This window comes from Protopterus annectens, chromosome 10.part0, assembly GCF_019279795.1.
Source record: "Protopterus annectens isolate FY-2018-M chromosome 10.part0, PAN1.0, whole genome shotgun sequence".
In the NCBI taxonomy this organism is placed as follows: domain Eukaryota; kingdom Metazoa; phylum Chordata; order Ceratodontiformes; family Protopteridae; genus Protopterus; species Protopterus annectens.
Genome location: NC_056744.1, coordinates 730,862,701 through 730,886,275, shown reverse-complemented (window position 1 = coordinate 730,886,275; position 23,575 = coordinate 730,862,701). Strand labels below are relative to the sequence as shown.

Below are 23,575 nucleotides of genomic sequence, written 5' to 3'. Positions count from 1 at the left end.
AATAAAATTTAGTGATATGCTAAAGACCCTGGCCTTTTTTTGCCTTCTACTACATTTTTAAGTGTTTTCTTTCTTTTTTAGTTTTCTTTTCACCGTTAAGGAGTACAAAGCCTGTTATGAAGTTAGAATAGCCACAAATACCAAAGGGAACTACTACAAATGCTTCTTCTGTTACACTGGGAAACTCTGAAGTAATACCCAGTTCTGCTCTGAACGTCTCTCCAATGGCATATCCTGCTATTACCTAGAAATCATGGGACTGCGATGGTGGTGCTGCGGTAGTATTGTCACCTCACAGTAAGACGTTGTTCTGTTCGATTCTCAGCTAGAGCGTCTTCTGTGTGGAGATATGCATGAATGGGCGTACCTTCGTTGAAGGTTGTGCGTCAGGGCTGGCAACTCGGCACGTAAAAATCTACTGCCAATCATTAGCGGACCGGAGTTCCACTGTGGCGACCTCTAACTGGGAAAAGCCGAAAGAAACAACACAACAACCTAGGAATCATAGCTAACATCTGGCTGTAATCCTTCTAACTGCTATTATCACTATTGAGCACTGGTTTATTAGGTCCAGCTTGAAGTAACACTACTACTAAATAAATTAACAGTACCATTTATAAATATATACATTTATGTGATTGTGTGTGTGTATACACACACACACACACACACACACACACACACACACACACACAATGTGCGTTTGAGGTAGGTCTGTTTTTGTTGCATGTTAATTTCAGTTGTTACCATATAAAAAAAAGTATACCAGAGTGATATATTAGGACATAAAGGGGTGTTAAATGAGTTTGTGTTTGCAGATAAGTGTGTCTGGTTAGATCAGGTAGGAAATGGACTGAGTGGTTGAATGTGTTATGCATGTAGCTTGTTAGTTGTGAGTGGCTGAAAGTGTGGTACAAAGTAACTGGAGGCTAGTTTTGCAGTTAGTTCAAAGAAGTGTGTGTGTGCGTGTGTGTGTGTGTGTGTGTGTGTGTGTGTGTGGTCTAGCAGAGGTACATCTGTTGGGTGGGAGGTCATCAGGGAGATTGTTATGCCAGAATTTTGTGTGTTGGTGAGAATGTCTGGTTGCATGCAGTATGTATGCAAATATGGGTTTCAGTGTGTGCTCAGTAAGGGATGGCATGAAATGCATGTATGATGTAGGAGATGTGGGATATCCTTTAAAGTGTTTCTTAGAGGGCATGACAGATATTTTTGGTGGGAGCTATGTGAAAAGGGCAAAGGGAAAAAAAGTGAGTGCTGTGGTAGACATGTGTCTCTGCAAATCTGTGATGAAAGTAGCACTTATTCCATTGCTAGAGCAAGCTCTAAGTTGGTTATATCAATTTTGGGGGGACCTCCCCCACCATTCATGAAGTATATTTATTTGTGTTGACATGCATGAATGTTTGGTGGTTTGTGAGTGAATGTGTGGAGTATGTGCATTTATACATGCATATGCTTGTTTGCTTGTGTGCAATGATTAGTGATGTTGTTGTGCAGACAAGATAAGGACTAGTTATGACAATGTATTTTTTGAATATCTGGTCCTTGACCAGACCGGCACTGACATTTTAGACACAACCCTAAACTCTTGCCCTTACCATCCTGCCTAAAATAATCCTATATCAAGTGAAAGCACTCTACAAAAACCAAATCACTAGCTCCATGGAGCCTGATTTTAGGCTGTCTGCCTACAAATATCAAGCCCTACATATTACAACCCATTGTTAGCTCCACCATGATCAATACATTCTCCAAAAGGGACTGGATAGGCCTAATACTTGGTGTAATAGCCAAGGGCTCACCCTACATACCAAGAACTGCAGCACAACTACATTTGGTTAGGTCCAAACAACTTCCTCTTATCAAACTTCTGGACTCCCTCCTCCTTCCAGTAAACAAACTATGCATTTACAGACCCAGGTACCTACAAAGACAAACAGCTCTCTATTAACCACCAAGTTTCTGTTGTGGTTATCTGTCAGGATATCCCATGAAAAGATAACTTTGTCCCTCTACACTCTTCCCTTATTAGGTCCATTATCAAATACAATGTCCCCTTTGCAATATACCATTGTACTTTGAATAAATGAAATTCCCTCAACAGTCCTAACTAAAAATTATTTCTGATTTAAACTGGTTAAAGCAGTGCTAACAGATTAAAAACTCAATCCCTCTACTCCATCTTATGCAGGCTCTTAAAAGCTGATTTATACTTACTGTATTACACAATGGAAAACCCCACACTTTTTGACCATCTTTACCTTTACGGAGCAATATAAGAAACATCCAATCTAAAGACTTACACCTCCACTGTAAGATTAATGAAACCAGTAGTTCCAATAGGTTTCTTATGGAATGTATTTCCCCACCTTTAAAACAGACTCCCTCTACAGACATCAAACAAAGCACCTTCCTAACTACCTTTAAAGCCAGCTTCAAAAATTGGATGGGAAAATGAAAATTCATGCCTGACATTAGCAAGCCTTATCACTACCCAGGAGATGTGGCTAAGCATCGCAAAGCCTCTAGCCATAACCTTGACAAACAGTTATGAAGCTATGAAAAGACAGGCATGCCAGAAATAAAGAGCTGGAAATAAAACATCTGACCTAGAAGACTGAACAAGGAGAAGAATTGGTGACTAAAAGTACTGGAGAAGAATGAACAGGGTGGTGGGATGAATTCCTTTGTATTAAATCTTTATAGAAAATAATTACCTGAGAAGATTATAACAGCAAGGACTATGTTTATTCTAAAAAGAAACAAATATCCTTGTTTGAAACCAAGAAAGAAGCTGGTGTGTAAAGGATGAGAGATTTGTTCCCACCATGCAGATAATTTAAATATCCCTATTTTCCAAACTTTTTATCCCAGTGGGCACAGTTACTTATCTAGAAATAGGGAAGGCACTGACACGCTGATGAATTCTACTCATCTGCCACACAAGGCAACTCTGAAAGAAACAGACAATGAATTTTATTTATTTAAGCAGAGAAAGCCTGAGAAACAAAAGGCAGCACGCGATTTAAGAAATCTAACATTCATCAAAGTTAATTGTGTGCTGCTGGCAAATAATGGGTGGGTTTTCCTCTTTTTTTTTCTTTACTTTGAAAAAGGCAAAGATAGATATATATTATATTTAGTTTGTTCATGTTCATGAAGTAAACTTTAGAGTAATTTATGGTGTGAATTTTCTGTCTCTGTAGTGGTTTAAGTTCATCTGGTTTAATAATGGGTAATTTCAAGGTTCACTGTTGCTATGTGGGAATGCTTTCACCACTGGTTATGTGGAATGCTTTCAACACTCGTTACATGGACAGACTGTTTACATCTAGCTAAGAATGGTGTTATAGCATTAGAAACAAAGACTAATTTCTGAATTTACATTATCACTGCGGAGGTGGTTCATACACCCTACAGCCTTTACACTCTTAAACTCAGGTAACCTCAGAAAATAACTTGTTTTTATATACTATATGGACAAACTGAAAAGATTTCTAAACTTGTAAAACTACTGACAAAAATAAGTTTGAGTTTGCTTTATATAACATCAAGTTTTTTCTTCTGTTTTAGGAAATGGTTCAGAATTACTGATTCTTGGTTTTGTAAATGCTCTGGGGAGATGGCACAATTTTCAAGTGCACTTAGTTAAAGTACATGCGTATGGTCAGATGTTTAGCATTTTGATGAAAGGCAGTGTCACAAAAGGAAATATTGCCAGCCCAGCTATCTGGAATATTGTATATAATTCTATGTCATTTGTGAATATTTATATGATTTATACAGAACTTTATGTTATGTACTGAGTTAAATGTAACTGCAGCATGCCCTGCAGGCTTAGAATATATGTGTATATAAACTACTGTAATTGTGCAACTGTATATGTTTTAATAGTGGAGGCTGGGACATAGAGGGTTATCTTGCAAGGCTTCAAGAAAAAAAGTTGAAACTAAATTATTTTACAATTGTGCTATAAAGGTTCTCTCAGTTTCAATGTAGCAGATACAATGTCTAGAGCTAGAAGTTTTTGCATTGCCTTGGAAGAGAAGTAATTACTAGGTTTGAGATGCAGAAGTGTTTTATTGTTTTATGACTTCCTAACAGCTGCACAGGTTTGAGAAAACACCTGAGAGATATATACTTTTCACAGTGAGAAGTTAAATTCTGTTAGTTCCTAACAAAAGGAGTTTAGCTTGGAAACTGAAGTCAGGTAACAAAAACTGATGTCATCCAAGCTAACCCAGCAGTAATGTTTGATATTAATTTGGGAATTCTCTCAGAGAGAGACAGGGCATTTTGTATTTTGTCTTTGACCTAACAAGAACATCCACTCATCATCACATCTGCACTTGCCTTGCTGTAAGTACATTTTTTAGGGCATAGCAACTCTTTTAGATATAGTTAGGAATATAGTAAAGATAGTTTTGATGTTTTCTGCATTTATTTGAGACTGTCCTGCAATGATATTTTAAATATTTCCTGTGATTTTGAACTCTGATGTAACTGATTACTTACTGAGTTTTGTCTTTTTCTTTTATTATTTATTATTAAATGTTTTTAAACCCATTGTTGTGACTGATATTGATGAGACATTTAAGCTCTGACAGTACTTGCATATGTATTTGGTGACAATGTACAGGCCACTCCTAAATACCCTTTCTCTTGGTAAGACTACCATTTGGATTAATAGCAGCATTACACAGTAGGATTGGACACCCTTTCTAAAGGGCCTTAAGTAGCTAATAAGTAGTGGCTGGTGGAAGCTGGAACTACCTTACGGTCTGAGCAGAAGGGGGCATAGCAGGTTCCTACTGTATTGCTGACAGCTTAGGTTTTCGAATGCTTAAGCATCAACACCCAAGCATTGAAAGCTTACAATAGCGAACGGCCACATAATTGAATTCTTTCCTTGGGAAAGAATTTGCATGGCCATTATTGTGGATTTGTCCTTTCCCCAATGTACAGCAATCTCAGAGTTGTATATTTAGTTAGGGGGGTGTGGGGGGGTGAAGCCCCCCACTATGTTTAGGTGTGTTTATTTTGTTTATGGACAGCCACTCTAATTCTTTCCCCAAGTAAAGAATTTGATTATGTGGCCGTTCGCTATTGTAAGCTTTTGATGCTTAGGTGTAGATGATTTTGCATTCGGCAACCTAAGCTGTCGATGTTATGACATAGATGTGGCATAGCTAGTAAACCTGCACCAGCCTTTCCCAGGTGTGTGTGTGTGTGTGTGTGTGTGTGTGTGTGTGTGTGTTTGTATATAAATCAAATCTCAAAGTGTGTGTGTGTGTGTGTGTGTGTGTGTGTGTGTGTGTGTGTGTGTGTGTGTCAGCAACTTGGGCAGGGACACAAAGCACTGGTTGGATACAGAGGGTGCTGGAGGTCTTAGCTTGACCACTCAGCAGAGATCTCAACTGTATAGCTGTGCCAGTGGGGAGTCTTATTGGGGATCTGGAGAAAGAGGGAGAAACCAGACCCAGACTGACTGTGATCTGTGTGTGTTCTTACAGGAAATTGTACTTTACTGTGTATGTACTTGTTATCCTCCCATTGTGTACGTCCCCCTTTGTTGCCAGTGGTGAGGACTGAGGCTCTTTGATTACTGGTCCAGTGCAGGGGAGTCACAGGCAGTATATCATTAAAGATGTGTAATGTTTGGGAAATGGATGACAGACAATGAGTCTGTGGCTTTCACATCCACAAACAACCAAATAGAGAAATTTAAACTGAAGTTAATAGGTATGACAGGGTACACTGGTGAATGAGCCCTAGTTAAGTTCTTTCTTTTGTAGGGACTCTGCATGTGACACTCAGAGCTTCTCTGGTAGTTTGAAAAAATGTACCAGTTGAGGCGTTGTGTCTGCAGATGTCGGCAGATATACCTTACCAAGGTGGCTTCTGGAATTTACAATATAAATATGAAGACAGCACCAGGAGATACATGGCTATCTGAAGTAAACTCCATAATTCTACTTATGGATGAAATGTCAAAAGGCTTGGAAAACCATTAAAAGAGAAAGTGTCTTTACATTCTAAGAAAACTTCATCCCCGGCCAGTCTTACTGCAGGAGATACATTGTCTACTAGTGGGCATGCAATGCTATGGAAATATGGATAGCAAAAACTATCAACTTCAACTTCATTCAAGGGAGAGAAAAAGTTGTTTCTCTTAATTTTATTTTGGGTGATGTTTCACGTTTTAGACTATTTATCAGAATGACGGTGTAGGTTTGTTGCAGTACAGGGAAGGTGGGAAGGTAAGTCTCTTGTTATGAACATTATGTACCACCCACCAGACACCATCTTTACTGGCATGAAAAGAACTGATGATGCAGCTTGTCATTGTTCGTGAAGGACTAATATTATCTGCAGGGGTCTGAAACATTATAACATTGATTATGAGATGTAGAAGATGGTCCAAGGTCTTTTTTGAATTTAAACTAGACAACATTTTACAAAATTATTTACAAAGATAGGTCTAGTAGGCCCAGCTTCTCACAAAAATCATACAAGTTCTTAGCTCACACTTTATATAACAGTGATTTCTAAGTTTTTTAGATCCGACAGGGTTATGATATCCCTGGAGGCTTATTACAAAGTGTAATTGATGGACGCATTACTAAAAATGTTCTCAAATCATGCATCACTACAAGCAGTGTTGGCCCTGGAAGCTATGTAGAAAATGACCCAGTAGTATTTCAGTAATGCCTTCTTTGGTTTACCCTATTTTCAGAAATGACTTGATGTGAAGATCCAGCAACAGAACATAAGAAAAGTAGAAGCCAAAAAGCTAGCTTGCTGAGGAGCATTTAAACTGAAAATAAAGAATCAACTAAAATTGTAAATTAATAATGTAGAAATGTAATAGTTAAGTATTAGTAGAATGGCAAATGTTGCAGAAACAATAAGAAAGAGGAGTTGGACTTTCTTAGGGATTTTAGGAAATGAGCTTTGGAGAAATAATGTTTAGAGAATTGTCCAAGGGCCCAGAGGACTTTAGTTGTTTATCTCAAACAGTTTAGGGTGAATCATATGATTCAACAAGAAAGTAATATTTTATGTAAGCCAGATCAAATATGGATGTTTTTCAAGGCTACAATTCACAATTTTATGCTTTATAGACCGTTATGGACCTCAGGGAATCAATTTGAAAAGTTTATGCAAACTTTTACCCTACTTAAATTAACATCAGAGTAAGTGGAGACATTCCTAGCACCAGATGAGAAGGAGATGCTGCAGATGTTTGTTGACAGCTCCCTAGATGTAAAACCTCTGATACAGATGAGCTGTCAGTGAAGCTGTATTTGAAGGGGTACTGTGGATGTTCTTAAATTTGCTGAGAATAATTAAGGAAGTTTTTCAAACATATCAAATACTCTCTTCGTGTAAAGAGGTGATATCTATCATACAAAAAGAAGGGGAAGATCTTTTTCTGCCCAGATTCATACAGGCCTATTTCATTGCTTAACCAGGACTACAAAATAATGATGTCCCTTTGTGGCATCCAGGCTGGATCCCTTTCTTTTTTACTTGATTCACCCAGACCAGTGTGAATTTGTAACACTGCTTCTGATACAGGAAACAGACAGTTATAAATGTATGCTATTGGTGGTCAGCATGATAACGTTGAAGGCATCTAACAAGGTAGACTGAGAATACCTGAATGCACTGAAAACATCTAACAAGGTAAACTGAAAATTCCTATTTCATATTTGCTGTGTTACATTTATTTGTATTTTTGGGTACCTTCATGGCATTTTTAAAAACATTTCTGAAAGAGCTCAGGCTCAAGCAGAGGTGAATACAGAGCTCACAGCATCCCATTCAACTATTCAGAGGTACCAGAAAAAAAGACAATGTTGTCCACTCTTCACTTCTGCTTGCAGAAGCCCTTTGAAGGCCCACAATGAGAAGGTGCAAATGGGTAAGGGAGGAAATAAAACTGGTGATGATCTTTTGGTGTACTTGGTGGACCATTCATGTGTATTTGGTGGACCAGTCACATCATTTCATTAGCTGACCTGCTAAAACAATTTGGTACCATCCTCTGGGTATAAATTTAACATAACAAAGACTCAAATAGTAACTGGAAATTTTTTTAACTCAGCGTCTGAGGGAGAAGTTCCATCAATTGGTGTGGTGTGTACAGTTCCCCTAAATAACAAAAGGGTATACACTGCATCTTCCTTGACTAAGATGGTGAGGATTTCTTACTGTTGGTTGAAAGAGAAGTACAAGAATATAATTTGCAAATGGAAGCAACTTGCACTAGATATGGACCAGAGGATCTTATATACCACTGGTACTGTACACAGATCAAGCTGATCTACTTTCATCAGGCAAATGTTTCCTTTTTGGATCTGAAACATTCTCTGCTTACATTTCTGTAGGGCTGACATAAACACAGTCACATGGGTAAAACAATGTCCAATGAGTCTAGGTGTTTAGGTCTACCTGACTTACATTTGTGTTGTAGAAATTGCAGAAATGAGAATTTTCTACACATGGCATGCCTGGAAGCCACAGCCTAGGGGAAAATGTTAGGCTGGACAACGCATATCCTAGTGGGTCAAAATCCCCATAGTTCCTCATCACAGAGTCTCAGAATTGGATTAAGGAGATTCTGAGAATTAAGTCTTGGAAAGATCTTCTAGTACCAGTTATCAGTGGATTATTAACAATGGACAGATAGGGTGGCCGCGGCTGTGCAGAGGTTAGCATTGCCACCTCACAGCAAGAGGTTCTCTGGTTCGATCCTTGGCTGGTGGTGCCTTCTGTGCTGAGTCTGCATGTCCTCCCTGTGGTAGCATGGGTTTCCTCCCAGTGCTCCTGTTTCCTCCCACATCCCAAAGACATGCTGTAAGTGGATTGGACACTATAAATTGGCCTAGGCATGAGTGTGTGCATGTGTGTGCCTTCTGTGGAAGGTTGGGCACCGGGCTGGCAACTCAACACTGCAAAAACTCCACTGCCAATCATGAGCGGACAGGTGATCCCCTGGGGCGACCCCTAAACAGGAAAAGCCGAAAGAAGAAGATTAACAATGGACAAATACCATTTTCAGGCTGGGTAAGAAGTCAACCAGAGGTTAAGTTCTGGAGTCTACTGCAGGAAGCACCTTAATTTATGTAATGGACATGATTTCAACTGCAATTTGTATCGAGGAGACAGGACTGTTTAGTCTAAGGGGGGGGGGTCGAGGGGAAATACCCAAATTGGTGGTCCAAGAGATTCCTAGTGGGTGGGAAATGTCTTGGTGTGGTAACTATCTATAAGAGCTAAGATGGCAGGGATGATAATCAGATAACTTGGTAAACAGGTTGCACAGACAATCAAGTGTGATCAGAGATATAATAAATTTTCAGAGTGGAGAAGAAGGTTGATTATACTTCCGAGTCCAAACTTGTAGAAAATGGTCTACCTTGGCCCAAGACATGCAAACCACTCTTGCATATCTAGGTTTTATGGCAGGAAGTGTTTACAGAAATACTTTTATAACACAAGTAAACTTGAGTGTATGTTGCCAGGTTTAAAAGGCTAATTCGGAAGATACGATAAAGGTTTGCATGGGACAGGGGTACATATCTTTTGGGACTATGCAGGGTTAGTGATAAAGACTAAACGTAAAAACTTTTGTATGGCTTATGGCCTTGGTAGGGTAGAATTATTCTCACTGGTATTTCTACTGGAAATTCCAGAGACAGGGAAACAGCTGCAGCATCTGTGCTTTGCTTTAAGAAATGGAAGTAGGAGGTTGCCCCTATAACAGAGTTGGTGAACATAGATTCACATTTTGTAGTGTAGGGCAGAGGGCAGTAGTATACTGACAAATGGTTACTTTGACTTCAGTGGCAAGAAACTATGGCACAATAGCTTGATATTAGAAATATATCACAGCTAATTAGAAATAAATTAGAATGATTTCCTCCACATGTGGGCTTACACACGTTTATGTAACAGGTTGGTGGTGAAAATAATTCAGATGAAACAGACATGCAGATGTAGTTTTATTATTATTTTGTTTTTATTCTGTTACAATGTGGTGGATAACTTGTGTATGAAGTTCTATGGTTATTGTTGTTGTAGTTTAATAAAGTAGTTGATATTTAAACAAATCAAGTAAAATATTATTACAATGCAGCCAATGTGTTTCAGAAAATAATCAGACTAAATAAGAAACCACACTTATTACTGTCAAAATATCATAGTCAGGAGAAATCACCTGACCTGCAAGGCACGCATAACTGACCATTAACTTCAGTAGAAAAATGTGATGGCTATGAATATTTCCTATTTTATAGTCAGGTTTTCTCTTATGACCAAGGCATAAGACCACAAGCAGGATGCTCTAAAGACAGCCCACTTCTAAAACAATCAAGTGAGGTTTTGGTTATCATCCTACAGTTAACTCATTCATACTTATGACTCCTACATCAGCGATCCTTATGGTAAGCATCTAAGCCATCCTTTGAAATGAGCAGAATTTTTTTATTCAAATACTGATAAAACATCATGCATTCTTGACAAGTATCTCTGTACCTAAACAGGCTGTAATACAAAAATATAACCATAGCACAAAAAATGTGTCACTGACAATAAATATCCGAGATGTCCAAAACCCAAAGCATACTATTTATATCAGTATCTACAGACATGCTAAATGTTTAATACCCAAAATATGCTATTTGCAATAGTGTATACAGACTTGAAAATTAAGCAAACAACTCTTATGCAAAATCTGTGCAAAACCAATGCCTCAGCAAAGTAACAGTTTTGGGTAACAACAAGGAATATACACAAATGCACACAATAAAAGACAATTTTAATACTAAATTAAGTCAAACATATTAGAAAATGATTAATTTTTATAAACTGTACAAAAATACTACATAATAATTAACTCGAACCACTCTGGAAAATATGCAAAACCTATAAACCTACTATCTTATTCTAAAAGGAATATACATTTATACAACATGCAAAGGACAGTATCAACACATTTAAGAACAATGCAGTTCAGGCATGAGAAATAAGACATCCATCACTGTGTACATGACATACCTAAGTAAGTCTGTCACATAGAGGAGATCAGGACCAGTAGGTTAAAGGAGTGAAAGACACAGCAGAATGCATGAGCAGCAGAATTAGAAAGGAAAACATGAGCTGATGGAACTGATAGGAGATAACAACTATGAAAGATACTGAACTATAACAGCAGAATGTGAGATATAAATAAGCTTCTCATCTATCTTTCCTAACTAAATTAGTCTTACCACAGTTTATATCCATAAGTTGCCATTTTGAATTCCAGTCAACTTTCTTTGTGGTATCCCTATGAAACGTGTTATAAAATCAATGCAGATAAAAACATTTTTGCAGAACAATTTTATAGTTCATAATGACTCAGCACTCTTTGTAACTAAATGAATACAGCCTGTTTGTTAACTGCCTCTACATTCTTATCAAGGTTGTACTGGTTTGTTACTTTGTGCCTAAGTTTGCTTGAGTCACCCCTGATAGTAAGACAGTAATCTGTACAGGTCATAGGTGGATATCAAAAATAAAAATGAATACATTACCTTTAAATTTTTGGGCTCTAGAGATTTTGAATTTTTGGTACTGCTTGCCCCCATACTTATTGTGGAAGAAATTGATGCTCTGCGAGATCGAGAAGATGATGGTCTAGAAGATGATTTGTTTTCCCCTATTATTTAAAAGAAATGAAAAAATCTTCAGCACACAATGGAACTATGTGAGAAAACTGTCCAAATTATTTAAATGTGTTTTACTTGTGTAACTTTGCAGTTGGGCAAAAAATGGTGAAGTAGTTGGCATTGCCAACCTCACAAAGCTTTGTTGTCCAGTTCAGTTTCTAGTTGGGGTGTCACCTGTGTGAAGTGTGAATTTTATCAAACAAAATACCATAAACCACATTTGGGGTGTGATCTAGCAAATGGTTTAATAGAAAATTGAGCATGTTCGTCTCAGAGGACTAAGATTTTATCCAAACAAATGTTACTACAATGATACACCGTGTGTGTGTATATATATATATATATATATATATATATATATATATATATATATATATATATATATATGTATACGTACGTACATATAAAGACACACACACAAATAAGTGAATCCACTAGATTGGTGTTTCATCCAGACTAACTTCTAGCTTGACACCCAAAGCTTGCTGGGATAATGTACTGATAACTGGATACTGAAAATAAATAAATGAATGAATAAAAGAGTGAAATATTCAGTCAAATGTTGTTGGACATTTCAGTTCTACTGTCCACAGCATTGGGACTATAGTCTTATTTTGAAAACGAAACAATTGCATTTAGTAATAATGCCATGTTTGGTATTGTTATTTAAAGTGCATATATATATATATATATATATATATATATATATATATATATATAATATATATATATATATATATATATATGTGTGTGTGTGCATGCGTGTGTAATGTTAGTATTACTAAGGGATAAAAAGAAAAATGTTTTGATGACATATGAGATGATGGAACTGTATGTTGGTGAAATGGTCAATAAAAAGAACATATAAGAAATGGCTGACAGTGCTACTAGTGCAATTACTTTGCACTTCTACTGAAAGTTCATTGCCAAAACACTCCAACAACAACATGAAGTTGAATAGGACCAAGAGGCTGCAGAAAAAATCTATTGCTCATGTAGTCTAACATTTATCGGTTAGATATTAACAGCTACTATTTTGAAATGTATTTCTTTCTCTTGAGTATTTGCAGTAGCTTTAAACACTTCACCTCTTCCCATGTATTCTTGAATTCCCCTTACTACCCACCTTTTCTGTAAGAAAAGTGATATACCCATGAATAACATCCCATCAGTCTTGTACCGTGTTACCATCAAGTGCATCTCTTTTTTTCATCTATGCACACTTTGTCAAATGACTTACAATATCTGAAATGTCTCTCATGGCCCCCCCTTTTTAAAACTTAGATTGTGCATCGTTACATAACATGCTGAATTTACTGAGTTATCATTATAACTTCTTTGCTTATTATCTCTGTTCCTTCTATAATCTTACCCAGATGACAGTTCTAGAACTGAATGTACTACCACTAATTGTGGCTTACAAGTTACTTAGACAAAGACATAAGAACTTTCATCCCACTAATGATCACCCTTTTATTATATATACCAGTATACTCTACAACTTTAATCCAATTAATGTTTCTCCTAAGTTAACTTCTATAATTCTTCAGTATTCTGAGTCGTTACTAACCTTATGAAGCTATATTCCCTATGGCCACTACATTGCATATTTTGCTATGCAGTGCTCTAATTGTGCAAGATGTCTTACCAGCACTTAAATCCTTTACCCCATATCAACTCTCCTGTATAAATCTGTATTACTTGCCAAAAGACTTAGTACTACAGACAACATTTCTGAAATAACCGTTCAAGGTATTGTTAAAAATAACCACAGTTAATGACCACACTACATGATTTAACACACTTGCTGCTTAAGTGTGTGCGTTCCTACAACCAGCTTTCTTTTTGCTCACAAAGTTAGGATTTCAGTCCTTGCTTTCAATGGTGAGGTTTTGCATTGGCATCCCTAAATGTCACAGTTTAAGTGTTCATTTAGCTATCAAATTACTAGCAAGGAGCCATGCTAACATTACTTGTTACTGTCTCAAGCAAATACCAAGAGAGCCAGAAGTTCAACTTGGCTACTTAATGTCAAAGGAAGGAAGATGATCAAAAGCTGTTTCCATGAAGCCTGGAAGGAAGGTCCTCCTTCCAGCCCAGGCTTAATTCATAACACTACCATAGAGGCAAACACTTGGAGACAGGTCTAAACCTAACCTTCCAAGATGTAAATCCAGTGCCAAACCATCCCTTAAAACCTTGGGTTACAAGCTTACTCTAAACTAGTGAGAGCAAAGCCCTACCTAGTCCATGGTGTTTGTTAAGGACACCAGGATCAGAGGAAGTGTACTCTAAGCTCAAGCTGGGGAATGTACTGGAAGGTTTACGGACTAACCCAGTTTTAGAAGGACAGCTAGAGCTACTGAATGACCTACTTGATCACAAAGTGTTTCTACAGTCACCAAATCATGTATCACAGTTACTTAGGGTTGCAAACTCTCCCTTCCTTAGACCAGAACCTATGTCCCAATAAAGGAAGGTTTATTTAGTCATCCTATACTGTGGCTCACATCTCAGAACCTAAACATCAAGCAGATATTTATGCCCAGTGACAGTCATTGCTCCACTCATGCTGTCTTCAGTTAGCTCATAATTCAATGCCAGTTCCTAATTCCTAGGAACCAGTCTAGCAAGTGGTCACCCTTGTGTGAGTTCATGCCAACTCTCTGGATCACATGGAAATTCAGAGGATCTCAAATCACTGTCCTGGACATGAACAAGGAAAATGATTCTGCCATCCCACCTGATGCATTACCATTAGCTGACTCTCCCTTCCACTTCAGAGATATCTTTAGACTTCTGAATAGCGCCTTGGAATGTCCTCAAGTCATATTCCCTTCTACTAGAAGCAACAAGTAGAGATTCTGGGAAAGAAGCCTGAAAAGCTTTGGGTTACCTACACTTGCAGAAAGTGATTCAAGATGATGTAATGCTCTTTACAAGCTGCCACCTGAGTAGGCACAGCATTATTCCCATGCTAACTCCAATGTAATCTGTTCATTCCATACAAGGATCTGGAGGCCAAAAACATTTTGCCACCAGAGCAGCAGTCTGGAACTCTGGAGTGGACTGGCAAAAACAGTTTACACATTTGCCATGTTAGAACTTGATGCCCTTAACTGTTTATCTCACATGATTCAGTTCTAGACCAATGCAAAGAAGCTGCTTAATATGCTTGATAACATTCCTGAGTCTGACCTCAAAAAGGGCCTCCATAAAACTCCACGTACAGCTTCTACAGTGAGGTGCTATGTATCCCACCATAACTCTGAATGTAATGATTCTTTACCTAAGGCTGCAGGCGTTCAGGTATGTGCCTCTTCAGGATGCTGTGATTGGGACTGTCCTCTTTTTTTAAGGAAGACTTCACATACAAGATCCTGAATACCAGTTTCTTGAGAGAAGTACTTCATACTGGTAAGCACTTACAACCAACATACTAAAATAATGCCACACGGCCAGTACCTCTGCACTCACTATGTAAGCTTTTTAAATCTGACCAAGCCAGCTACCAGAAAGAAAATAATGATAATAATAATAATAATAATTTTATTTATCATTTATTTGACATTTGTTGACCGGGTTAGTCTGACTGGGTCACGACCCTTTTTCAGCAGAGACCTGGGGAAAAAAGCTCCACAAATAATTACAAACATATACAATAGCAAATATACTACTACTATTTGGGTGGGCGTTTGAAAGACATGCGTAAATGGGCATGCCTTCGTTGAAGGTTGAACGTCGAGCTGGCACCTCGGCGTTCATGAAAATCTACTGCCAATCATTAGCGCACCGGAGTTCCACTGTGGCGACCCCTAACCGGGAAAAGCCGAAAGACAGCAACAACATATACAACAGTAAAAACTGTTATACATTAAGATATTAAAAATCAAAAAGCACAGTATTAAACATAGTGATACATTAAGATATGAAAAGCATTAAGATATAAAAATCTAAAAGCACATCATGATGTTCATTATTTGCATATAGAAATTGTATACAAATTTAACCCACTGAATCAAGCATTGCAACCTCTGTAATTGTGGGCCAATTACATGTATGAGGAATAATACCTTTACAAGAATAGGGATGATAGATATGAGGTTTACTTAAGTTGAACTCAGACTTGAAGCAAGTTGTAAGTTTCAACAAAGAGGTAGTATCAGAAATGTTGAAGTACAGCCAGAAATTAGCCATGATAGGACTAAGGGGGGGAGGGTGCTGATGAAGGTGAGAGTTGCAGTTGGAAGAGTCATGGAGGATAATTACAGTGACAGATCCACATACTATTTAGAAAGTTTTTTTTAGGTGTCTTGAATTTTTGTGGGTGCTTAATATTCCTGATATCTAGAGGAATTTCATTCCAAGCTTGAGCAGTGGTGTAGCTGTATAGGTTTTGCCCCATTTCGCTTTTGGGTTTATAGATCTAGAGGAAGTTTTGTTCAGAGCTTCATTAAAATTAACTTTTTAATTATTATTAATTAATAATTATTTAATTACTAATGTTTAAGCTATTTAATGTTCACTATGTTTCTGTTTGACTGTAGTCACTGAAGTTAAAACTAATACTCATCCTAAATTCAGTCTTCTACTTTACACAGCTGAAAGATCAGTATTAATTCTACTACCATTCCTATTATACTGTTCATTTAAAAGTGTAGAGTAGAACATCAGCATGCACAGCACAATGCTCTGCAGCAATCTCAGATGAGTGAATATGGACCTTTATGAATAAGCCCACAGCCCTCAGTTCATTAAGACAAGATGCTGCACTTTATAATGACTGAAGAAAGAAACATCTGACATTTTAGTACCAAGTTAAAAAAGATAATAAAAACACTTATTTTGTGATAATCAGCACTATTTTGGGATATTGATTGGGAAGCTGTATATAAAACAACATGCACAGGCTGTATGAGATGTACTGTATTAATAGAAGCCCATGCTACAATGTTAATTTCCTTTCTTGAGTTTGTACAAGACAGCAATAAAATCATTGTTGTGTGTAATACATACTAGTGCAGGGAGGGGGGCAGATTTTACTAAGTATAGAGTTGTGACTTGTTGCTTTGCATTTGTTGATGATAGGGAAGCAATATGTAGCATTTCAAAATAACACCAGAAAGCAGTTGACAGTTTAGTGCTATATACAGAAAAATTAAGGTAGACATTATTAGCAATACAGCCCTATTCTGTGTTAACAGCCAATGTTCTGAATACTTGATTGGGAGATTGTATAGAACAAAATGTAGAGGTGTATGATAAGGAATGCAATATAACGGAAAGCTGCAAAATAATGTTCATTTCTTTCATTTGGTGCAACAGATGTGAAAGCACAGTCGGGGAGCACTAGAAATATTTGGTGCAATATAAAATGGGAAAGTAACACAGAGATGATTTGCAGTAAGTATTACGCTGTAGTACCTGAGGGGTGCATAAAGCAGCGTGTAGAGACTATACCTAAAGGTATAGCACTAACACCTATTCTGTAATTTTTATCTCTATTCCTGTGTTTCTGCAGCATACACTGAAAGTAGCACTTATTTGCACACAGCACATTAATACATGTGAGGGACAGGAAACATTTTTTCCAAGTAGAAATTTATCATTCTGCTTTGCACTTTATGCTGATGAAGAATTAAGACAGGATTTTTAAAATAATTCCAGAAAAAATACCACTGTAGTTCTGAATAAATACACACACGCACACACACACACACACACACACACACACACACACACACACACACACACACACACACACACACACACACTGCTTCCTTGAAAGAAAATAGCTGCAACTTTGGTTTCAGATTCATGTTACAAGACATGCCTCCTCATTAATATTAATGACCAAAACAATTATAAATACAGCATGCTAACTACCACTACTCAGTGAAGTAGTCCCTTTAGGTACAATGAGGCGAGTGTTTGACTTATCACTCTTCTTTTTGCTGACTGGTTAAACCACCTAGGCACAAATGCCACTTCTCAAAGGTGACCTGGAGCCATGTCCAAGTGACTTGCTTCCAGTCACACAAATGACAAATGGAATCAATGGACTGCCAAAAATCTGAAATTAAAGGAATCGATCCCAGGATTACAGGATGATGCTCAATAGCAGGTCACAGCCTTAACTATTTGTTCTAATTGTCAGGTACTGCTGTAGAAAAACACCCTGACCCTTCAAAACAAAAGCATCCAATTTTATTGCAGCAAAAGATAAAGCAATCCACAATTTAAGCAGATTATGACTCCAGAATATACAGCCTTCTTGTTTCACAACATTAATGATTAAATTGTCATCCTGAATGTGACTGAAGAATATACAGCCTTCTTGTTTCACCACAACATTAATGATTAAATTATCATTCTGACAGTTTCCTTTGCAGATGAAGTTAAAACTCTCAACTGATAAAAGTTGTCAAAATGTGTAATACTGCTACCTGTTTGTTATAGTATTTTCCATGTTGCTATTTATGGACAATGTTATCAGCAACCAATTTCATACTATAGATAATACCATCAGCAACTAGTTTCATACCTAATTTACAGTAACGTGGAACTAGATGCAAACTGCCAATTAGAGTAAAGGGCAGGTGAAGGAATTTTTGGACTACAGTAAGAAAAAAAATGTGATAACAAAATTACCTTTCCTTGGTGTTATCTCTCTTGGTGTTATCTCTTCTTCTGAGTTCCAACGAGTTCCTGAAAACATTTTTGAAGCTGGTGATGAAAACCTTTCTGGGGATTTTTCTGAATGACTTCCAAATTGTTGGCGCTTAATTTTTGCATCGTTTTCCAACTTCTCTACTGAAGACTTCAAACACTGCTCAGCAGTTAATGTAAATAATGTGCAAAACTACAAAATGAAACATAATACTGTTAAGTAATGAAAATTTCAATAACATGATTTGACCTGTTTTTCTACTATCACCCAAACTATACTGGGGTTATACTGTTGTAGCTAATTCCAACTAATACTGCTGCTTGAATGATAACTAGTTGCCCTTAAACAGTCAAGGAAATACAGTTTTGCAAGTTACTCACAGTAACAGCAGATCTTTGAGAACACATCCTTCTACCACAATTCCCAACAGTCATCATCCAAATAATTTTTATATCTACTTATTGATCCCTACAGAAAGGTAAGATTTGTCTCACTCTATTTCTTCTCTGGCAGCAGCTAGCATCTGCCCATATAAAAACAGCATTATCTTTCAAAATATTAAAATATGTGGTATTCACATAAAGCAAAATTGTTACATCTAAACACACCATAGCTATATAAACTAGTCAACATATTTTGAGTAAGCATGTAAATTCAATCCCAGACAGAGGTATAGTAGGAGGATAACCATGCTAGTTCAGTAGTCTTTCCCTCAAAAAATAAATAAATAAATAAATAAAGTTATGTATTTACCATAACAATGAATCATTTCACCTGTTCACGTTGCTTGTTTACTACATCACTCTTATAGAAGCAGCCAGTTTTCATAGTCCTGCTATATTTACAATTCTTTCTTTCTGCATTTCATGATTTTTGCTTCATGCTTCTCACATCGCTTCTGTATACCATTAAATAGTCAAGATGCACATCACTCAGAGTTGGTAACTATTTGAAATGTAGGGACCTGCTACAGTGAGGCCCGAAATGCAGACACTGAATTGCCAAACAAATGGGCTTACATAAACTAAGTCTAAGATGTCATTTTTCAGAATATTCCCTTTTCTCTGAGGTATGTCAATCTCAGAGTTGGTATATATAGGACTTCCAAGATGACTGTACATTGAGTAACAGCTTAACTCCAAAAGTGAGGAAGAAGCACTTACTTGAAAAGTTATGCAGCTATTCAGCAAAAAGCAGTACAACCTCCAGACATGACTTCCAGTAACCTAGAGGAAGATACAAGACAACTGCGCACAAGATAAACAAAACACTGATGGAGGATATTAACACGAACAACAAAAGGCTGGAAAAATGGAAGAAGCTTTAAACATATATTCAGATGAGATGATAACGCTGCAACAATCAGAGGATGAAATGAAGAAAAGGCTGGCTGAATATGAGACTGCTCAGGAAGATATGTTTAAAAAAAATAGAATTAGAGGATGGAGCACATAGCAAAAACATGAGATTTTCAGGTATACCAGAGAAACTGGAAGGAACAGGCTGCATTCATTTTATGAAAGTGCAAAAAAGCACCTGGACTGTTATTCCACAGCATGTGTTGTTAGTTGAAAGGGCACATTTTGTGCATGCTCCAAACCTGGCTAAGAGAAAGCAACTTAGACCTTTAATAGTAAAGTTGCAGTCCTATTAGCATAAGTAGTTGATTCTAACAGAGTTGTGGCAGAAGGATAAAATACTAAAAGTGGGAGACAGCAGAGTGTTTGTACAGAATGATTACTCATTGAACATTAGGCAGAAGAGGCGTAAATTCTTTCCATTATTCAGGGAATGTCGAGACGCAAGTGTGAAATTCAAACTGCTGTACCCAGCTGTCTTTAAGATATTCTTCCCTGGAGGGACAAAAAAACATGCTAAGGAGTAAATACAAAAGCTTGTCCAACAAAAAGTGAGCTGTGAAACAGCACGAGATTCCTACTTCTTGTTCTTCTGATAAAAAACACCACAGAGAGAAAGTATTGTGAAACCTTTTCCACTGTTTTAATGGAAGATGTTGGAGAGAAGGAAGGGAGCATGAGAGTTGACTAGAAGAATCGAGAGTACATTGGAAATGAAGCAGAGATTTGGGAGATGGAGATGAAAAGTAATAAAACCAGTAACAATGTGGGATTACAATGCAATAATTATACTTGTGAAATATGACAGAACAACAAAATATGGAAATGTTGAACTTTTTAAGAATCTGTTGGACTTCTGGGGGCTCTAAAGTATATATCCTACTTCATGTCTTTAATGTTCACAAAAATGCTTTGGAGAGGGGATGAGAGGAGAGAATGTTAACTGTAAGTAAAGAAAAAAATAAGTTATGTCCTACCATAACATTCCATCTGTGCTGTCGATCTTCACTAATTCCTGACTACGGGCTCGGTTCCGTGCCTTCAGAACCAACTCAGCCGTTATTCCAGCTCTGGCATGAAAAACTGCAGAAGCTGCTACAGTTCTTGTTGAATGAGCTTTCGCAGGATGTGGTAGATGATGTTCCTTTTTGTTGTAAGCAAAGGTGATACAGTCCTTCAGTCATTTCGCCAAGGTAACCTTAGACACTGGATTATCTAAAGAGAGTGTAGAAAAGGCAATGAACAGTTGGTCGGATTTTATAATGTCCTTTGTTCTGTGAAGGTAAAAAACATAATTGCCTGTGTACATCTAGTAAGTGCAGACAGTAATCTCCCTTGTTGGAATAATTAGGAAAAAAGCCTGGGAGATGAAAGGTTTGATTGATATTTGACTTTGAAACAACCTTTGGCAAAAAGGAAGGATTTGTCCTGAGGGAGATCCTGTTCTTATGAAATATCAGATTGGGGGGTTTGCAGGACAAGGCTCAAATTTCCAATATTCTCCTGGCTGAAGTTATAGCTATCAAAAATAAGGTTTTCCAGGACAAGAACTTTAAGTCGCAAGTTGCTGAAGGTTCAAAGGGGGGGGGGTGAGAGATGCAGTACCAAGTACAAATCCCATGGAGCAGAGGGTTCTTTAATTGGAGACTTGAGCATTATGGTTCCTTTCAAAAAGGTTTTACAAAGTATATGAGACATAAGTGATGAACCGTTGAAACCAATATGGAACTTAGATATATGACAACAAGATGCACCCAAATGGTAGAAGCTGATGAACCAGTCTGATAGAGTAAGGCTACAAACTCTAAAACGTTGTCTACAGGTGCTGCATAAGGTTCAATATTACAGTCAAGTGACCATTTAGCAAATTTTATCCTTTTGTTATGTTACAATTTTCTAGTTGAAGGCTTGTGTTGGGCCAGAATGATGCATGAGCTTGTGACGGGGCAATAGGTCTGGAGCTGGGTCCAGTTTCCAGGGTTTCTGAAGTAGATGAGTCCAAAGAAAGGAAAACCAGACTTGCTGAGGCCAGAATGGGGCAATGAGGATTATTCTGTACTTCGACCTGTTGGCTTTCTTTAGAAAATGACATATTAGAGGAGTCGCAGGAAAGGCATACAGAAGACCAGGGGGCCAATCGTAAAGGAGAGTGTCTGTGGATGACTCCCTCAGGGGGAGGGGGATTAGGGCAAAGTAATTACTGCATTTGTTGTTCAGAGGGGACACAAAGAGACTGCAGCAAGGTAGGCCCCAGTGGCAGAATATTTTTCTCGCCACCACTGGATTGAGAGACCAGTCATGAGGCTGGTTCTGCTCAACTTATCAGCAATCATGCTGGAGCCTCCCAGAATGTGCACTGCCATTCTTGACAAAGAGGGTACAACCTGGTTCCCCCTTGTTTGTTTATATACCAGACTACTGACATGTTGTCTGTTTGAACTGCAGCTGTTCCAAAGGGGAGAGTATTTTGAAATGCTTGCAATGCTAAGAGCACTGCCCTCATCTCTAGAACAATGATATGCAAGTTGGCCTCTATCCAGGGCCAAGTGCCTTGGACTGTCTTTCCCAGATAATGCACCCCATCTGGGACACTTCCGTGGTCACTATGGCTTGGGGCTGAGGAGGGACAAAGGGATGGCCCAACAAGATTTCATTGGAATGGAGCCACCAACTCAGGTCTTCTTTGCAATGATTGGTGATCAAAATCAGATGGGACATAGGTTGATTTAACAAGGGCCATTGGGAGGCCAGAAGCCACTGAAGAATTTGCATTCTGGCCAAGGGAGTGTAGAATGAGTCTTGTTGTTATTCTATTGTTTTGAATGATCTGGTTTACTTGTGACCTGACCCTTTAGTGCATTTCTAGGGGAAGTAACACAAATCCGATGATTGTGCCTAGCACAGCTCTAATGAATTCCAGCTGTTGTTATGGTTCAGGATGGGAAGTTTTGTAGTTTATAGTGATTCCTAAGATGGCACAAAGATGAAGAGTCCTTTATGAGCTGATGCCTGATGGGACTGGTAAGGAGCCAGTCATCGAGATATGGAAATACTCGGAATCCTAGCAGTCTGGGCTGCATTACTACCATTGCCATGCATTTGGTAAATACCCTGGGGGCTGGGGTGCCCTGAACTGATAGTGACTGGCTCCCAGCCAGAAACGCAAGAATCTTCTGGAGTGCCTGTCCATTTTTATGTGGTAATACGCATCTTGAAGATCTACTGAGCACGTTCAGTCATCTTTCTCCAAGAATGGAAGTATTGACTGTACCAAGACCATCAGCAATTTGGTTTGTTGAACTGATTAGTTCAACTGACTGGGATCCAAAATGGGTCTCCAGTCCCCTGTTTTTTCAGACAATAAAAAGAACCTTGAGTAAATTCCGGATACTCTCTGGACTTGTGGGACAGCTTGGATGACTCTTTTGTCAAGCAGTTTTTGAATTTCTATGACTGCTGCTTCCCTGTGACTGGGTGGAATGTCTGGGAGTCTTTTTGGTCTTTTTGCTTTCAGTGAAAGGGGAATGATGTAACCTCTGGAAATGATCCCCTGCACCCATTTTTCTGTCTTCACTTCTAGCCAGGCAGATTTGTGCAGGGATAATCATCCCCAGACTGCCTCCAGAGGAAGGCAATCAGGCCTCCTTTCAGGAGTGCTGGTAGGCGTTACCACAGAAAATCTCTGGACCTCTGGTTCTGTAGGCCACTTTTGGCTCTTGGACGGCATCTTCCATTATTATTTCCACCTCTGCCCAGGGGGAAGTTATTAGCACATGAGTCCTGGAAAGGTCCTTGGGTCTTTTTGAACCATAGCCTCCCACTTCTCT

General features: G+C 38.1%; 1 protein-coding gene across 1 annotated transcript in view; it reads right to left on the bottom strand.

Moving 5' to 3' along the window:
• EFCAB7 (EF-hand calcium binding domain 7) overlaps positions 1 to 23,575 on the bottom strand; it is a 1,599,470-nt gene that overhangs the window by 1,083,159 nt on the left and 492,736 nt on the right. Inside the window, exons 5-6 of the mRNA XM_044085554.1 lie at positions 18,372 to 18,582; positions 11,586 to 11,710 (exon numbers count right to left, since the gene is read on the bottom strand). Of these exons, the coding sequence (XP_043941489.1) occupies positions 11,586 to 11,710; positions 18,372 to 18,582 (336 nt within the window). The remainder of the gene's footprint in view (positions 1 to 11,585; positions 11,711 to 18,371; positions 18,583 to 23,575) is intronic.